This window comes from Petromyzon marinus, chromosome 10 (assembly GCF_048934315.1).
Source record: "Petromyzon marinus isolate PM22_M1 ecotype Great Lakes invasive population chromosome 10, UKy_Petmar_22M1.pri1.0, whole genome shotgun sequence".
NCBI lineage: Eukaryota > Metazoa > Chordata > Hyperoartia > Petromyzontiformes > Petromyzontidae > Petromyzon > Petromyzon marinus.
The window spans coordinates 11,420,503-11,438,547 of record NC_133676.1 but is presented as its reverse complement, the minus strand read 5'-3'; the positions used below and the strand labels follow the sequence as shown (position 1 = coordinate 11,438,547).

Below are 18,045 nucleotides of genomic sequence, written 5' to 3'. Positions count from 1 at the left end.
ACCACACCTCTAAAGGCCTGCAGCTTTACTTACGTCTGTACAGCCATATAATTGTACCACCCCTTACCTCTATGAAAAATGCAGTCCATGACGTTAAACATGAGTCCTCGCAAAAATAATTGGAATGCAGCATGTGTTTGTTAGTAGGGGTGCAGGGAGGGACATTGGTGTTTGTTTATGTGTCTCGGTGAGGAGCTCAGTCTTTAAATGCCCCCCATACCCCCCACCCTGATCCTCCATGTATGGTGTGGACCCTGGTGTAGCTGGTGGTGCAGCCGCTTGTGTGCCGAATGTTGTGGCCGGTGGTGTGGTTGGGGGTGTGGTTAATGGTGTGGCCGGTAATGTGGCTGGTATTGTGGTCTGATGTTGTTGTGGTCTGATGTTGTAGCCGCTCATGTGGCCGATGTTGTGGCCAGTAGTGTGGCTGATCTAGCCATTGGAGTGGCTGATGTTGTGGCCGGTTGTGTGGCTGATCTAGCCATTGGAGTGGCTGATGTTGTGGTTGGGGGTGTGGCTGATCTAGCCATTGGAGTGGCTGATGTTGTGGCCGGTTGTGTGGCTGATCTAGCCATTGGAGTGGCTGATGTTGTGGTTGGGGGTGTGGCTGATCTAGCCATTGGAGTGGCTGATGTGGCCGGGGGTGTGGCTGATCTAGCCATTGGAGTGGCTGATGTTGTGGCCGGTTGTGTGGCTGATCTAGCCATTGGAGTGGCTGATGTTGTGGTTGGGGGTGTGGCTGATCTAGCCATTGGAGTGGCTGATGTGGCCGGGGGTGTGGCTGATCTGGCCATTGGAGTGGCTGATGTTGTGGCCGGTTGTGTGGCTGATCTAGCCATTGGAGTGGCTGATGTTGTGGTTGGGGGTGTGGCTGTACTAGCCATTGGAGTGGCTGATGTTGTGGCCGGGGGTGTGGCTGATCTAGCCATTGGAGTGGCTGATGTTGTGGCCAGTAGTGTGGCTGATCTAGCCATTGGAGTGGCTGATGTTGTGGCCGGGGGTGTGGCTGATCTAGCCATTGGAGTGGCTGATGTTGTGGCCAGGGGTGTGGCTGATCTAGCCATTGGAGTGGCTGATGTTGTGGCCGGTTGTGTGGCTGATCTAGCCATTGGAGTGGCTGATGTTGTGACCGGGGGTGTGGCTGATCTAGCCATTGGAGTGGCTGATGTTGTGGCCGGGGGGGTGGCTGATCTAGCCATTGGAGTGGCTGATGTTGTGGCCGAGGGTGTGGCTGATCTAGCCATTGGAGTGGCTGATGTTGTGGCCAGGGGTGTGGCTGGTCTAGCCATTGGAGTGGCTGATGTTGTGGCCGGTTGTGTGGCTGATCTAGCCATTGGAGTGGCTGATGTTGTGACCGGGGGTGTGGCTGGTCTAGCCATTGGAGTGGCTGATGTTGTGGCCGGGGGGGGGCTGATCTAGCCATTGGAGTGGCTGATGTTGTGGCCGAGGGTGTGGCTGATCTAGCCATTGGAGTGGCTGATGTTGTGGCCGGGGGTGTGGTTGATCTAGCCATTGGAGTGGCTGATGTTGTGGCCGGGGGTGTGGCTGATCTAGCCATTGGAGTGGCTGATGTTGTGGCCAGGGGTGTGGCTGATCTAGCCATTGGAGTGGCTGATGTTGTGGCCGGGGGTGTGGCTGATCTAGCCATTGGAGTGGCTGATGTTGTGACCGGGGGTGTGGCTGATCTAGCCATTGGAGTGGCTGATGTTGTGGCCGGGGGTGTGGCTGATCTAGCCATTGGAGTGGCTGATGTTGTGGCCGGGGGTGTGGCTGATCTAGCCATTGGAGTGGCTGATGTTGTGGCCGGGGGTGTGGCTGATCTAGCCATTGGAGTGGCTGATGTTGTGGCCGGTTGTGTGGCTGATCTAGCCATTGGAGTGGCTTATGTTGTGGCCGGGGGTGTGGCTGATCTAGCCATTGGAGTGGCTGATGTTGTGGCCGGGGGTGTGGTTGCTGCCCACAGTGGGGCTGCTGGTGGGGCGCTTCTGTGGGACGCGCTCCCCGGGGCTCGTGCGCTCCTCCACGGGGATCCTCTCGCTCTCCTTCTACACGGACGCCGAGGTGGCGCGCGACGGCTTCTCCGCCTCCTACACCACCTCCCGCCGCAACGTCACCCGCCAGGGTACGGCGCGCGACGGGATCGAGCCGATGTAAAACCGAAACGCGCGCGCGCGACGGAAACGTGTCAACGAAACTCAAACTAAAAAAAGTGCCGTCCGCGGTATGGTAGAACCAGACGGGAAGGCGCAGGACCAAGGACACGCAATGTCACCCACGACGGTACAGCGCTCAACGAGGCAGGATGGCACGGCTGTAACGAACCACACCACTCCACGAAGCGGTGGACAGGGAAAACGATCCGACACTAACCTAGAACAAAGCGAGTGTGCGGCGCTATCATCATATTTTAAAGAACCACTATCAAACATATTCATATTCATGGTTCTTTCGGTAAAGTCACCTTAGAAGGGAAACAATAATAATACAGTTCAGCGGCTCACGATTTTTAATATTTCCCACCTAAAACAATGGTAAACACGTGTAGCAATAAAAAAAAAACAATGAAAACTAACACGATAAGAGTGCGAAGCACTCGTTCCGGGGAATATTCAAATCTAAGATCTCTCACCCGGAAATCTCCGAAAAGCTGTGATATCACTGCCCAAACATCTGCACAAATACACCTTTGACCCGTTTGCAGGGCTGTGAGGGGAGGGGCGATTCTTTGGAACGAGAGAGAAAAAAAAACAAATATCCCAGCCAAATTCAGGAGAGTAACGGGGGAAGGGGAGGGGGTCACGATTAGCTGCGGGTGGGGGCTGGGGGGTTGGGGTTGAGGTGCGAATGCGGCGGTGAGCTCGGCCTCACCGCAACATCCTCGGCAGCATTGAGGTTAGTCGGCACAATAACAAATCATCGTGCAGACACAGATGGAGCTGGGGTCGCCGCGTGTGCACGCTCGGTCTACCCACTCGAGCGGAGTCTACAGCAGCCACAGGCCAAGCACGCGCGAAACGCAGACGGTCAGATCCGCTCATTGATTCCATTTGGCTCACTCTGGGTCATTATTCACATCCCATTTGCCTCGATCCTTTGTTTTGCCGAGTTTCCAAATTCACTTCTTTTTTTAATTAAAAAACGGTAGCCATTTGTTTGAATAAAAAAATACTTGCAAGATTGATAGGATGGATATCAATGTTTTATGTCTTTCCACATTTTTTAATCTGCTCTCAAACAGGATGAAAATGCACGTATACTTTATATTTTGTCAGATAAATGCATTTAGGGCCCAGTGAATAAGTTTCAAGCCTAAATAAGCTTACACTTGATGTTCCATCTAATCACAGGCTGTTATGATCAGGATGCTTCAGTAAAAACAATGTATAAACTACATCCCACAAAAGCCAGTCGTGACCGATAAAGGGCAACAAACAAATTCAGGGCAATTCTGTTCCAAATACGTTCAATTGTTGCTCCTACTTTTCAGTGTTAACGCAGCGGGTTACAGTACAAAAAAGCCTGTCATTACAATTGTAGAATTCCAGGTTAGGCCACATATTGAGAATATATCTTCTCTCAAGGTTTATCATGAACTCTTTTTCTCGATGCCAGCAGTAAAGCGTGGTGAAAGCTTTAGAGAAGAAACGCTCAGCACGCGACCTCAGCCGGAAGACCACACTTAGGATTTACATGCGGCTGCGTAAGCCTTCGTGCCAAGAGCCTTCTATAGTTATGATTACGTTTAATGAGTCTGTTATATATTTTTTTACTTACAAGTTCTTTTGAAGCGTGTGGCTACTTTATTATCCTCCGTCGATCTCATCCAGACCGCCATGGGGAGGGGGCGTGCATGCGGCCGCTGGGCATGGAGTCGGGCGAGATCCTCGACGAGCAGATTTCGGCGTCGCCGGGTTTCTACGCGGAGCAGTGGCGCGCGGAGCAAACGCGGCTGCACCGCGCCGGCGCGGCGTGCATCCACGCCCCCACGGAATCCGCGCGAGAGTGGCTCCAGGTAACGCGACCTGAGCTGCGTTGCAGATGTGTCCGTCCGAGTTAACGACCCGGAAGATATTTTCGCACCCGGCACACCGCGTCGGGGACACTCGTGGCTGTGGCTACTCGGGGTGCCCACGGTAAGGCGAGATGTTAACTACCTCGCCTGGTATGCAAGAGGTCGTATGTTCAATCCAGATCCCGATGCCTGTATATATTTGGAGCTTGCATGTTCTCCCCGTGGTCATGTGGATCTTACTCTGGGTCCTCCGGTTTTTCCCTACACATTTAGAAACATGCGTTTAGAGTATTTGGCTGCTGTAAACCACATGATCCACCACTTTGTTGAGCTATCATCTTTGGCCAGGTGGCTTCTGAAAAAGAGCAATATAGCTCAGTGGGCCTTGACCTTGTAAAATAAAAGAAATGTTTTATATATCTTTTTTTAGTTTAGTTCTTTACATGCCTACTCCAGCCGACTGATAATTTCCTCATCCGACACAACAGACTGCCGCTGCATCCTGGGCGACTGGGCAGCAGGGCAGCCGAAAGAATATGCGCTGTCTGCTTCACGGTGGATGGTAGAGATCCTGTGACGCCATTCGCAAGAGTAGGTCATTGTGTGTCGGCATGTTTTTGTTGCAAAGTTGGCAACAATGTAAAAATTGACCCGTAAATTATTCCACTGCAAAATACATAGCCAATAATCGCCCCCTGCTGAGGAAAACTTGGCAGGACCCTCCTCACCGAGTCTTGAGACTCAGCGAGGTTTTCCATGGGTTAAACAAGCGTGATAATAATCATAGATGGCAGTGCAGCAGTGGATTCTATATAACTCCCACATGTGCGGTGGGTTTTCTCAGGGTGCTCCAGTTTCCTTCCACTTGAAGCCAAATAGCCACTCATTTCACTGGCCAAACATCCCAATGCAGGATCCTCCTGATAAAGTCATTAGGCTTTCCTTAGTAAATAAAGGCCATTGTTATTATTATTGACGACTTCCCTTTGCCATGTTTATCTTACATGTATATAATTATATAATTGCTGACTGCTCTTTCCCCATCTAAATATTCCTCTCTTTTTACCGAAGTTAATTGGTGATGACACCTTCCCGCATCGTCAGTGGCACTTCGAGACAAATCATCGCTGTGGGTGATCTCACGGTACAAACAGACGCGCAGACGTAACCCGGGCCTCTGGAGGGCAGCAACAACTGATTTCGTTGCTTGGTTTTTGCTCAGGTTGTAGATAGAAGGGCGTCACCTGTAACCGCACGAAAGAAAACGATAAAAAAAACTGCTCACCGGTTTGTCGATCATCCACGAAATGTCTAGAAATAAACGTAACATGTTTACCTGCCATGGTGTAATGGTTGGCACACTTCTGGACTTGTAATCCAGAAAGGCAGTTGAAACAATGGGGCAAGTTTCTTAATTCCGCACCAGCCTCTCCCTTTTCTCCAACCCAGCCGTATAAATGAACGCACCACAGTTTTTGAGTTTCAGTTTTCAGTTTCATGTATTAGGTATAGCCGTGTGAGCCATGCGGCTCTTGACTCGGGTGTAACCGCAACAAACAAAAACATTAACAAAGAACATCTTAAAGTGACTATGCGCAACAGACAAATCCAGGAAAAAATAGCAAAGTCTTCCATAAAAAAACACCGTATATCAACGCTGTGTGCAAAAATCCCAGCGGGATGCAAGTCAAACAATAACAACCATAAGACAATCTAGATCAAAGTTATCAGGCTGACTCTGTACTTCAACAAACAAACATGGCTAAACCATACGTTTAGCCACGTTTAATTGTTAATTGATCGGCAGCTCGGCGTGCGGTGGGATAAAGTGTTGGGACCGCCGATCTCTTCCCAGACACCTGTTCCGTGTGGAAGAGTAGACACTGCCGGCAGTGGTTTGAGAAAAGCATTTGCAGGGTTGCCCCTTTTACATTTTTAACTGAGAATCGAGGGCAAACATATCACGTGGTGATCTTAGGCCGCCGTGCTGTTTGTAGATTCGCGTGAGCCGATCGGTACATTTGTTACAAAAACCTCACCCAACACGATTACCGGTGCCTGCCTTTCGGAACTGGTAACTGATTCGGGAAACGGTTACTGTTTTACTAATTTACCAGTTGTCATCAAACAAGCAGAGTGGACGAGGTATGTATAGCATATTTACCAAAAATCTCTGAGAACAATGGAACATTCAGGGTCTACTAATCCCACGATCACACTCATGAATTTGTGTTTGAGCATTAGCTGCAGAGACTTTCTGTTCTCTCCAGGGGTTGTAAATGAAAATGCTTGCTGCGCCGATTACTTTTTCCGTCCCTTTTATTGTAAAGCAGAACTATTTATACTTGGTATACATACTGTCCTGGTTGAATTGCATTGGGGGGGAGCGGTGGCGCAGTGGTGAGTGCACGCCATTATAAACCTGGCGACGTGAGTTTCATATCCAGCCACGGTTATTAACACCAGCGGTGAGTGATATATCAACTGAGCCTGGGCCACCCCCTTCATCAACCACACTGACCAGAATGGTAAAATATGGTCAAATGACTCCCATGACCAACACGGAGTGGGGTACTTTTCATCCACAGCGGACTGACAAAAAGTCTGCATGAAAATCTCATTTACCTAAATTTTTCTTCACATCGCCACAAACAGGGTAATCATTTTGATTTAAAGCTTTCGTGACTGCAGTAATTCATATTCTTAGCTCTTTCGGTAAAGTCACGTTCAACGTGACTTTACCGAAAGAGCTAAGAATATAGGGTAATCATTGCTTAATGCTCGGCGCACTAACACAATTGCAATGCCAATTGGAAAGTTGCTGTCATACATTTGGAGCCATTTCCTTCAGCTTAAAAGGCAGGCATTTTTTTTTTCAAGTATTTTTCGTTTCTTTAACGGGAATTTTTTTTTTTGCCCACGTCTGTGTCAGATTGTGAATGGCAGCGTAAGCCAAGGCACACACGTGTACGCTACTACACACACTGCAAGCCCCCTTCCAACAATCTGAACTTCACAAGAGAGCTGAAACCTTAGCCCGACTGCCGGGCGTGCGTGCGTGTGCCGTGACTCTCTGCCGTGACGGGAGCTCCGCGCTCGCTTACACAAGTGTAGGCGCCTCGCATGTGGAAAAGCCGGCCTGGAGTGTCGAGTTTCTGTAAGAAAGTTTGCACATTTTTTTAAATAGTTGTATTATTTGACGACAAAAAATTCTCTCTTTTTTTGTACGGCACAATGCCACACATGTAACAAAAGAGTCTCAAACGGCAAAGGGTTTTGATGCACGCATTCTGGGTTGATAAAATCAGCGTCACCGGCACCTGACGTAGAGAAATGAAATTGATTAAAAAAAAATTGGGCCCTACAAGGCCGGACTCAGACAACGCAACACGTGCTCCTGAAAAGCACTCGTCAGCCAAAAGAAGAGGGACGTTCTGGTTTTGGCCAACAATATATTAATAATTAACATTGCTGTATTACAACTTCGATAACATCATTATTACCGAGGGGTGCGGGGGAGGGAGAAATGAGGTTTAAAAAAAATCTATGAAAACCTGCTGACCTCTGTCAAGAATCGGCCCGTTGTAATTCGAAGGTTGGAGAAGCTAGGGGAACAAAGGTTGACGAGTTAAGGGAGAGCAACGTTCATGCTGTTGAACTACGGAAACCCACGAGCCGTGCTGTAAACGTCCGGGGCAGAGGCGTCAAGCTTGGAATGAAATCCCTCAGTGGGTGAGGAGGGGTGGGGAGGCATGGGCCGGGTGGAGCGGTGCTAAGTTTTCCAGCGAGTCCGAGAAAACGCGGCGTAAGAACCCGAAAATGTGTCGGCGTGCCTCGCGCGTCCTCCTGGGAGGAGGTCTTATTTTTCTTGGGGTCTCAACGGAGCGGTGGTGATGGGACCTGAGCCCTCATTCCCGATTCTTTCCACCGAGGTTGAGCAAATTCACAAAGCGCTTTTGTGCGCCCCGGCGCCGCTTCTGAAGTCTGGCCGCTCGGCGAGCGCCCGTCGGTCGTGGTCGGTGGTGCCGATTTCGGTGTCCGCATGGCGCTCGCGCATCCCCTGGCTTCACCTTCGCTATATTTGGAGCCTGAGGGCACGTCCACATTTTAAACGACGCCGAGGGAAGGGGAAAGGGAAACACGGCGGAGTGTTGGCAGGCAAGTTGTAAACTGCGGTTAGTGTGAGCGTGTGATCAGAGTTATACTTGCCAGCGCCACCGCAAAGCCTTTCAAATTGCTAGAGTTGCCCCAAAAAAAAACCTGTTAATTTACATTTGTGTTACTTGCATATTTAAATTAGTTTGTGGGTTAAGGTCTGCCTGAGCCGTAGCCATCGCTTACAGGTCTTGAGAAATAAAAGTGTACCTGAATTAATTGTTCTGTCTCCGTGTGAGACTTGGTCTCAGGTGTGTTCCGTCCTTTGGCTACCACTGCATCATTAGTCTCGTCCACAGTCCATCATCCCTTGGCCAAGGCCATTCCCAACCCCACGACGACTTAAAAATCAATATCATGACTCTTTAACATGAATATATACGGGTTAGGGGAAAGTGATGGAACAATGGTCAAGATACTGTCACAAACCTGGTTACCAAAGTTTGTTTCCTGGCCATGACTAACATCAATGACAAGCCTACCTTCACCAACCTCCATTGACTAGCATTGCAAAGTATGGGAGAATGCCTCCATCTCGCACGGAAATGCCGTGAACAAAGCGCAAAGTGTACACCGCGCCAAGAGGGAGCAAAGTTAACGTTTTACCTCGAGGGATACAGCCGTGAGGTAATTCGTCGCCATGTTGGTGTTTTTCTCCAGAGAATCAGAACGCAAAAAAATGTAAACGCCAGCAAAGGTTAAATTTTGTAAGCCATCTGGCTACCATGAGAGATTCGTTCATGAGGCTATCCACATATACAAGCACAGAGACAATTTCAACTGAGAAGATGGATTCTGGCTTAGCAATCATTGGAAAGATTTGATAAACCATTTCAGGTCTTAATTGATTGTTCACGCTTACAGTGGCTTTCAGACAGCATACATTACATTTTCGTCTCCCCCCTCCTCTTTTCAGAACATAGATGGACTAGTCCTTCTAAATAAACTGCCAAATCACTGCGCGTGGCGCTAACGTTTTTTATAAATAAATAAATACACCGTTTAAAAATAAATAAATTTATGCAAACCGACACACCTGATGACGACCGTTTGTGTTATGGTCGAAACATCGTGAGAATTTTTATTGTTTTATATATACATTTTATTATTTTATTGTTTCCCTTCAACGTGACTTTACCGAAAGAACTAAGAATATGCCAGCAAAGGTTGTGAAGGAGCAGAGCTTCAGGTCCCCGCACACTTCGAGCACTAAGTGCGCTGAGCCTGCCAATGCGGAGCCGCGGACTCCGTGGCCCCATACTCAGATGAGCGATCGCGGACAATTTGTGTCTCCGCACGGCGTCCATTATTCTTTTATGGCCTTAACCCATTAACGAGCATTCGTAAGTCTTTCATTCTTAAGACTAAATACGACACTGTTTTAAAAGTACACAAGTCATGTAAAGTGCATATTATTATTATTTCAGACCTCCGGTATGTTAAAATTTTAATCGAAATACTTTTCAGCAATTTACTAAAAATGTCCATCTTTTTAAAGACTTGAGCGTGTCTGCTTTGGTGGTAAGTAGCCGCATCAAGGTGATCTTTGCGCCGTGGCGCCACTTTGGAGAGGCTGCTGTGAAGGACCACAGGGAGCATCGCGGCTGGATTTAGCCAATTAAAATCAAGAGGCACCCATTGTTGTCAAACCCAGTTAAAGAAGAAACAGCAATCAGAGTCTCTAATTACTGGCATAGGTTTTCGCAGTTGTGCTGTACAGCTTCCTGATGTGTTTCGGGCCATAATACGTGCTGTTCAATACGATGTCCAACTTTTCGCTTCACGTGCCGGAAGCTTCTTCCATTCAGTTCCTGAAGAAGACCTTGGCACAGGGGTGCCACGGTGGCGAGATGTTAACTATCATGCCTGGTATACAGGAGGTCGTGGGTTCAATCCCGACCCTGACGCCTGTTGTATATTTGGAGTTTCCATGTGGCCAGGAGATGTTAACTACCTCGCCTGGTATACAGGAGGTCGTGGGTTCGATCCCGACGCCTGTACATGTGGAGTTCGCGTGTTCTCCCCGTGGTCATGTGGATTTTTCTCTGGGTCCTCCGGTTTTTCCCATTAACATTTAGAATCAACGTGTGTTTAGAGTATTTGGTTGCTATAGATTTCCATGTGAAAAGCCGTTTCGTTGAGCTATCATTTGTGGCCAGGTCACTTGTAAAAGATATATAGCTCAGTGGGCCTTCGCCGGTAAAATAAGCAATAATTTAGTTTCGGTTCACTTGGAGTCAAACATTGTGCAGTACAACGCACGGTACGAGTCGAATACACGTGGAGGGCACCGAGCTAACAGTGCAACGATTTAACAAACGGATTGCAGCGTATTGCATTCGATCATCAATCATTCGCTTGCACCTGCTCAGAGCAAATCTGCAGTCTGCGACCGATTTGAAGAAGTTCCCGGCATGTGGAGCGAAATGCGTCGGGACGCCGTGCCGAGCCGCGTGCGGTATGACCCGAAAGCACATCCAAAAGGAGTCTTTGCTCAGGGAAAAAAGACGAATCGTTGCCAGAGCCCGCTTATGAAGGCATCGTTGTAGTAACCGGGGAATTCTGAGAGCCAGTTAAAACAACACCGGCGCACATGATGTATTATTTTCAAACCCAGCTCTCCGTCTTCCTCAGAATGATGGCAAATTTACAATATGGCCGTTGAATCACTGCACCACAAGCTCTGTAGCCTGCTCTTTTTACCCTAATTTAACAAGTGTTCGGCAAACTGTGTATTTTTGGACCGGCCAATTCAACGGAAGCAAGCATGTCTGTGGGTGCGGCAATGAACAGTGTCCTGGTGATTTGATGAGTAGGGGGGCGGTGGTGGTATTTACAGACGTCAGCACCATTCTTAGACATGCATCATCCTCATTACCCATCTATTATTATTTATGTGGCAACACAGTGTTGCAGAATGTGCATTGTTTAGTTTTGGAAATTGTAAAGTACTCCAATTAAACGCCTCTCTGTGCTGTGTAGAAGGCCATTGCTAAAAGCATCACTAATCTTACAGCGTTTCTTAATAAGGCAGTGTTGTTGATGGATGTGTTCAGTTTTGTTGTTGTTATTGTACTTGTACAGCTATTAGGCAGATTTTTTAAAATTATTTTTTATGTGGTTACATACACATGCGTCAATCGCCTGTGATTTAAACCTAATTCTCAAGTGTATTATTTCATGGTCTCAGCCTAGTCATCAATGACTGCACAGATAACACCATCACAATAATATGGGATTTTCTCTTAATTTGAAATTACTCTTCAGCAAGGCAGGTGGGAAAGGGATGCCGCCGCAGTGTGTGGCTGTGAAGTCACTCGAAGGGATCTCAGAAGTAGTTCTATGATACCCACTTCCTCGGACAGTTCATTAACACATGGTTCTGCACCACTTCGCGGTAGTTTTGGATTCTGCAGCTCGTGACGTGTTTTCAGTTGGCATATATATAGACTTGTCATATATTGGGGGGGAAAAGACACAAATGAAGACGAATACCTCATTCCAGTGATAATCATTGCATCAAGAAAACAAACTGAGGAAAACAAAATCTCAATAGGTAAACTTTTCAACAACTTGCACAAATACAACTCTCAAGGATTAATTTGAACACTTGTACAAAAACAACAACAATAATAATCACCATCATTATTAACCACAGCTCAGGTTAAATTTTGATTTAAAGCTTTCGTGATTGCAGGGATTCATATTCTTGAAAACCACAGCAAGAATATTTTTCAAATTTTCTTGCTGTGGTTTTCACACCTGATGATGATTGCTTGTGTTGCAGTCGAAACGTCGTGAGAATTGCGTTGTTTTATATTTTTATTTTATTGTTTCCCTTCTACGTGGTGACTTTGCCGAAAGAACCAAGAATACACAGCTCAGGTTGTTTGTCCGGCTCGGCGCAGTCGGCCCCCGGTGGGATCCGTACAGACGGCTCGTGCCCACGATGGCGGCCGGCTAAGCGGGCGCTGTGTTGCCCTGCCGTGTAGGTCGACCTGCGCTTCGTGCGTCTGCTCGGTGCGGTGGCCACGCAGGGAGCGCTGGCGTCTAACTCGACGGGCGTGCCGTGCTTCGTCACGGCCTTCCGGCTCGAGTACAGCACCTCGGGGAGCGACTGGACCGTCTACCGCGACGTCGAGAAGAACAAGGTGGGCGTCAATTTTCGACCCCCTGATCCAAGGGGTTTATTTGAGGCGCGTGCGTCGTCGACGCTCCCTTGTTTAAGAGGTTGGCCGGGTGGCTCAGGGGGTTTAAGCGCTGAGCCAGCTCTACTGACAATCCTGGGTTTGAATTTGGGCTTCTGCCGCCTGTCATTATGCCAGGTTTTCTATTAAGTGTATGCCAAACATGTTTCGCACCGTACGTAGCCAACCGTGCTAATCGGAGGTGCGGGGTGAAGGACAACAAACTTTACACAAAAAATCAGTTCTAAAGAAATTAGTTTTCAATCTAGATGTAAAAGGGCATAGCTCCAGTGGCTTCCTAATATCAGAAGGAAGAGCGTTCCAGACGGCCGCAGAGGCGCATTTGAAACCGCGAGTTGAAAGCTTCAGCTAGGTCAGCGATGACTGCACAAAACAAATATGTTAAATATATGTTAAATTTATGACCCTAGGGTGGATAAAGAGGCTTATAGAACTGACTTGAGCTGTACTTGTTTTAGCGTGTTCTGGGGCTATTCTCTGACACAGGGTGACGCACTACTAGCTGCAAGAGTCCCACTATATCCGTGAGGTAAAATTTTAGAATGCACAAAAAAACGATAAATGAACTGGGAGCCAATGATATTTATTAGATGGAGCCAAGGGCTCTGAATTATTTCCAGTAGCAATCACATTCAGATTATACAGTCATCACACACACACACACCACGTGCTATACCATGTTACCCGAACGTTAAGTTACGTTCCACCGTGGTGGTTTGAACACGTTTCACCTGTCAAGGCACGTAACGTTGACCCCGCCTAAAAATCCTGTGCGAAATCATCCTCCATCTCTCACGGCTCGTGTCGGATCATTTCCGGTGGCATAGCGTGGGTTGGCATGGATCCTGGTGCAAGGAATGTAATAATGCCTCCCCCGTAGAATTTATCTCGTCCTTCTTCATAGTCCCGTGCCCCGGGCCCCTTTTGGCCCGTGGCCCTCGGTGCAGTTGCGCCGTCTGCGCATTTGACAGCTACGCCACCAGCTGCGGCCACCAGCATTGGGAGGCGATGGCCTCTCGGCCCTGCATTTCTCGGTCACGCAAACACCGTGCGGTCGGTACGGTGAATTGAAATCAATAAGGAAAATCGACTGATCAATTGGAGTGAGATGGGTAAATGTCATCGCAGACAGTTCGACCAGACGTAGCTTTAATTGAAAGCCGAGCGGCTTGCACGTGAGAGGTCATTTCTGTTTGATAGCTCAGCCCTTGTGCACCACCAATCACCTCCTCGTGCCTTCGGTTAACCTTTCGTGCGCTCGCGTGCACGTTCCTGCGTGTGAAAATGGGAAAAAAACCTGACACTGGGCCCAGCGTCTCCTCTGTCTCTCCTCCCCATTTTCTTGCGACGCCTCCTGAAGCACAACCACACGCCGCACTGCAACTTTTTTATTTATTTTACCCTCGCAGTAAATCACTGCGAGCTCCTGTTTAATTGATGCCAGGCGTTCTTATTGCCACTTTACGTTGAATGTTTTTTCGTTAGGGGAAAATGGAATTTGTTTCATAAGGAAGGGGAGAACACATGCCACAAACAATGTTTCGGTTAACCATTTCATTGTGTGCATATGTGTGTGTGTGTGAGAAATAGCGCAGTGGTTAATCAACTGCGGTATGAACCCAGAGCCTTGAATTTTATTCCCACCCATGGTGGCTAATAGCAGTGGAGAGTGATGTCTGAATCGGTCCTGGGCCTCACCGAGGCTGTTGCAGGTAGTCAACCTAGCCAAGCTAGCATGTGCTGCTAGCCACACCTCCCCCTGCCCTTCTAAATAGGTGCTCGCTAACGACACTTGCCACCAACAGTCTGATAAAGGCAACGTGGGGAGGTGGAATCATTGTCTCTGTGCACACGAGAGTTACAGTGCAGACGGTGGCATCGCGTGGGGAGGTCCAACCGTAAACAACTACCAAAAGGAAGGAAAAAACCTGAACATTCCATAAATGACTTCACACTTTGTACGTGCTGCGACCGTGCATACGGAGCCGTGAGTCCACGTGGCCGATTGGGGGAGGGGGGGGGGGGGTCTCTCTATGGGATGCCGCATTCTTATGCACCCCTACCCCTCGTGCCCCTCTATCGCTTGCTACCTCACCACAACCACAAACCGCCACCACACTCTGCCCCATGTGCGCCCCCCCCCCCCCGCACCACTCCCGGCTCCCCGCAGGTGATTCAGGGTAACCGCGACGATGGTGGCGTGGCCCTGCACCGCTTTGCAGAGGCCGTGGTGGCGCGGTACGTGCGCGTTAAGCCCGTGCGGTGGCACGGCGGCCTGGGGCTGCGGCTGGAGCTCTACGGCTGTCACATCTCCGGTGAGTGAGCGCCGAGCACTCGCTCGCTCCAACGCTCGCTCGCTCGTGCACTCGCTCACTCGCTCAATCACTCACTCGCTCCCTTTCTCACTCGCTCACTCGCTCGCCCACTCACACACTCACATCTGCCGTGTATGTTTTTTTAATGAGTTTTTTTTTTGTTAAGAGAAAAATCCCTCGCCCTCCCTACGTCCCCTCACTCTCGCTCTCTGTCATTTCCTCTGCTTCTCTGTGTTATTTTTGTATGCCCCTGTGTGTCTACTTGCACAGATTGTTTGGCTGTATGTCTGTCCATCTGTCTGTATTCCTCTGCTTCTCTCCTTTGTTTCTCTGTCTCTCCATCTGTGTGTCCGTGCCTGACGCTGCTCACGTTGGGGTGGCCGCCTCCCCCTGGCATGTTGCACGTTGCTCCGACGTGTTTTCTCCGAGTGCTCCGTATGTATCGACATGCACGCGCGTGCCCGAGTGCCAACACAAGCCTCATCCCATGCGTCCTCCCCCTCTCCCCCCTTTGTTATTTTTTTGTCAACAACCTCGGACGAGGCATGCCATCTGGACATTGGTAAATTATTGTAAAAAAAAAAGTCCTTGCCCTAAACACACGAAGGGGGCATTCGTCCGGTTAATCCTCCTGACCTCTCCCCCTCCCCCTGTACTCCAACCTCACCCGAGAGGCCCCCCACACCCCCCACCCCCAAATAAGTAAATATAAAAATAAATGTCCCTGAGGACTACCCCAGGTGGTTAAATGTTCACTGGTGGCTTTCCGGCGTGAAATTTATATCTCCGTGTCTAAATGTCTGGAATAGAAGCAGACCGGAGCAGAATGCACGTACACGTGCTCACTCGCTAGCTTGCTCGTTTGCTTGCGCTCGTCTATCAGATTCCAGGATCCCCCTCGGGTAGACGTGGAGTGAATGGCGTCTGGGATAATCGGCCCGGACTGCACGCCATCCCGATAAGAGAGACTCGGAGTGACGATGTCTAATGAACCGTCACCGAACAATCGCCATCCAGGGTGCAAATGTAACTTTTTTTATCAGCTATCAGTCAGCCCTTAATTGTTAGCTAAAATGGTTATCGTGAAAATATATGCGAGCAATTGTGCCCGTGCGATTACATTTTCTAACAAATGGCGACGTCAACTGGGAGGCTGATTAAAATTGCCCTTTCACCGACTTTCTTGGGGTTTCATTTACTGATTGTTAACCCTTCACGAATCGGATTTTATTTGAAGCAAGAACAATTTCACCAGCGAGTCGGCGCTTATTTGTCTAACAGCAAATAAGCACCGACGTCCCCATGTGGCAACGTCCTCTTGCGAATCCCTTCGCGAAATTTGGGGGAGGGGGGGGGGGATAGGTCTGTTAGAATTGTTTGTGGATGAACACATGTCAGAACCATTCAGGAAGTCATAGAGGCGTGATGAATTGGCACTGGAACAGATCATTTTCGTTTCCAGGCCTGAGAATATGAAGTTCTTTTTGCTCTTTTTCAAGCGTCGGAAAGTTTTGAAGCCGACTTGAGTGCATGAGCGAGGGACAGTTGAAGAAGAGAAGAAGAAGGGTTAAGAGTGTTCAGTGCAACCAAAAATGTTGGGCATAAGCATCACCGGGATGGGTTTATTCAGACATTCTCTGACAATGTTATCATGTCGTTGCATGCAGCGTGACCTTTAAGTGATTAACTGTTGGCGAAGATGAAGGCTGCAGATGGAATCAATCATGAAGTCATGCATGCCATGCAAGCTTTAATAATGGCTGCCATGACTTGAGGTTGTAACGAAAAGATGGATTAAATCAACAGCCAAGCCCGATAATTTAACATTAACAAAAACATTTCTCCCCAAACTACGCTTAAAAAGCAATTGAATGCGAAATATGTCTAACTTCTTACTGACATTGGTATAGCAGTTAACTCGAATTCTTTACATAACTTTTTAAATCCACTATTTGGATTACAGCCTTCCAGCACCGTAGTTGGTCGTGGAGATTGTTTGACCATACTTCACCGCGCTTGTCAATGTGGGTAGAAAGGAAGGGCTCGGGACCTGTTATTACCGAAACACTTCAGCGAAAAGACAGTATTGTCCTCACGGATGACCTGAAGATGCCAGTGTGAAGCACGTTAATTTTCGACAGCCTTGAGCTGTTTGCTGTATTATGTATTGTAGTGCACTTAGTACCGTAGCTAACAGGGCTTAGCCCTTCTCAAATCTATTCACTGGCTTTAGCGTTCAAGCATGGCGCATGCAGGAGCTGTGCTCGTCAAGATAGCACAAGGTCACCACTACGAGCAGAGCACACGGTCGACCGATTCAATCTTTGTGGCCGTACATTTAACACTTTTTTTGGGGGGGGGGGCGACTTTCTGTCCAAAAACAAGAGAGCACTAGGTCAATACAAGCAGGACGCATGGTAGACAGATGCAAATGATTGAACCCATGCGCTTGGGGCTTGTCGGTTGACTACGTGCCCTGCTAGTGGCAACCTTGCGCTGTCACGTTTTAGGATATAAATTTTCACTCCAAAAATAAATTATTTTTAAAACATTTAATTTATTAACAAATGTATTTCAGCCTCCCACCCCACCCCCCCACCCCCCCTAATTAATGTTTTCACCCACCGGCTATGGTGACATGTGGCTCGATTCTGTCACTGACCGCAGGCGTTCATCTGGACAAAACACACACATTTCAGAATGAGTCAGAGTCCAGTCGTGCTTTTGATTCGAGGGAAACCAAAAACACACAAAGAGGTCTTGCTTCACAGATGAGTGTGTCCACGCTTTCTTTAGGGAGAGAGACTTTAGTTCAGCTGTACATCATGATGCACTCGTGATGTCACTGTAATAACATAGCAAACGGTATGGAAGCACAATATTCTATTTATGGCAATAACATCACAAGAGTGCTATAATAATATGCACGTTCAAGTATAATTTCCATGAAAACCTCAGACTTGGTGTCACACAGCAGTGTCACGCAGCAGTGACTCACAGCCAAGGGAACATATTTACAAAACAAGAGCACTGGGAGGAGCATGCTTGGAATTACACTGAGACAGTGAAAAGAAGGCATGTATCCCATAGCATACACAATAACAACAACCGCCATTCGCCACTAAGTGGCGGTGACGTCACCACGACGCTTGTGCCAGGCCATGTGCACCTCGAGGCCATAACAAAAAAACAATAACACGCAAAGACCGTTCAGAAAAATAAGTGGACACATTGCTCAGAAGGGATGATGGCCAGTGGTTGTGACAAATGACAAGAGTGGCAGCCCAAAGGTGACGAACATGCCCCGAGATCACGACCGCTGCGAAGATGCAGCGAAGAGATCAGCTCGTGCGCACAA

General features: G+C 48.4%; 1 protein-coding gene across 3 annotated transcripts in view; it reads left to right on the top strand.

Annotated features, from left to right (window-relative positions):
• Positions 1-18,045, top strand: part of LOC116940905 (neuropilin-2) — a 58,156-nt gene that overhangs the window by 19,875 nt on the left and 20,236 nt on the right. For all 3 annotated transcript variants that reach the window (XM_032951263.2, XM_032951262.2, XM_032951261.2), the window contains exons 5-8: positions 1,961-2,119; positions 3,825-4,009; positions 12,157-12,315; positions 14,543-14,687. In XM_032951263.2, coding sequence (XP_032807154.1) covers positions 1,961-2,119; positions 3,825-4,009; positions 12,157-12,315; positions 14,543-14,687 — 648 coding nt within the window. The remainder of the gene's footprint in view (positions 1-1,960; positions 2,120-3,824; positions 4,010-12,156; positions 12,316-14,542; positions 14,688-18,045) is intronic.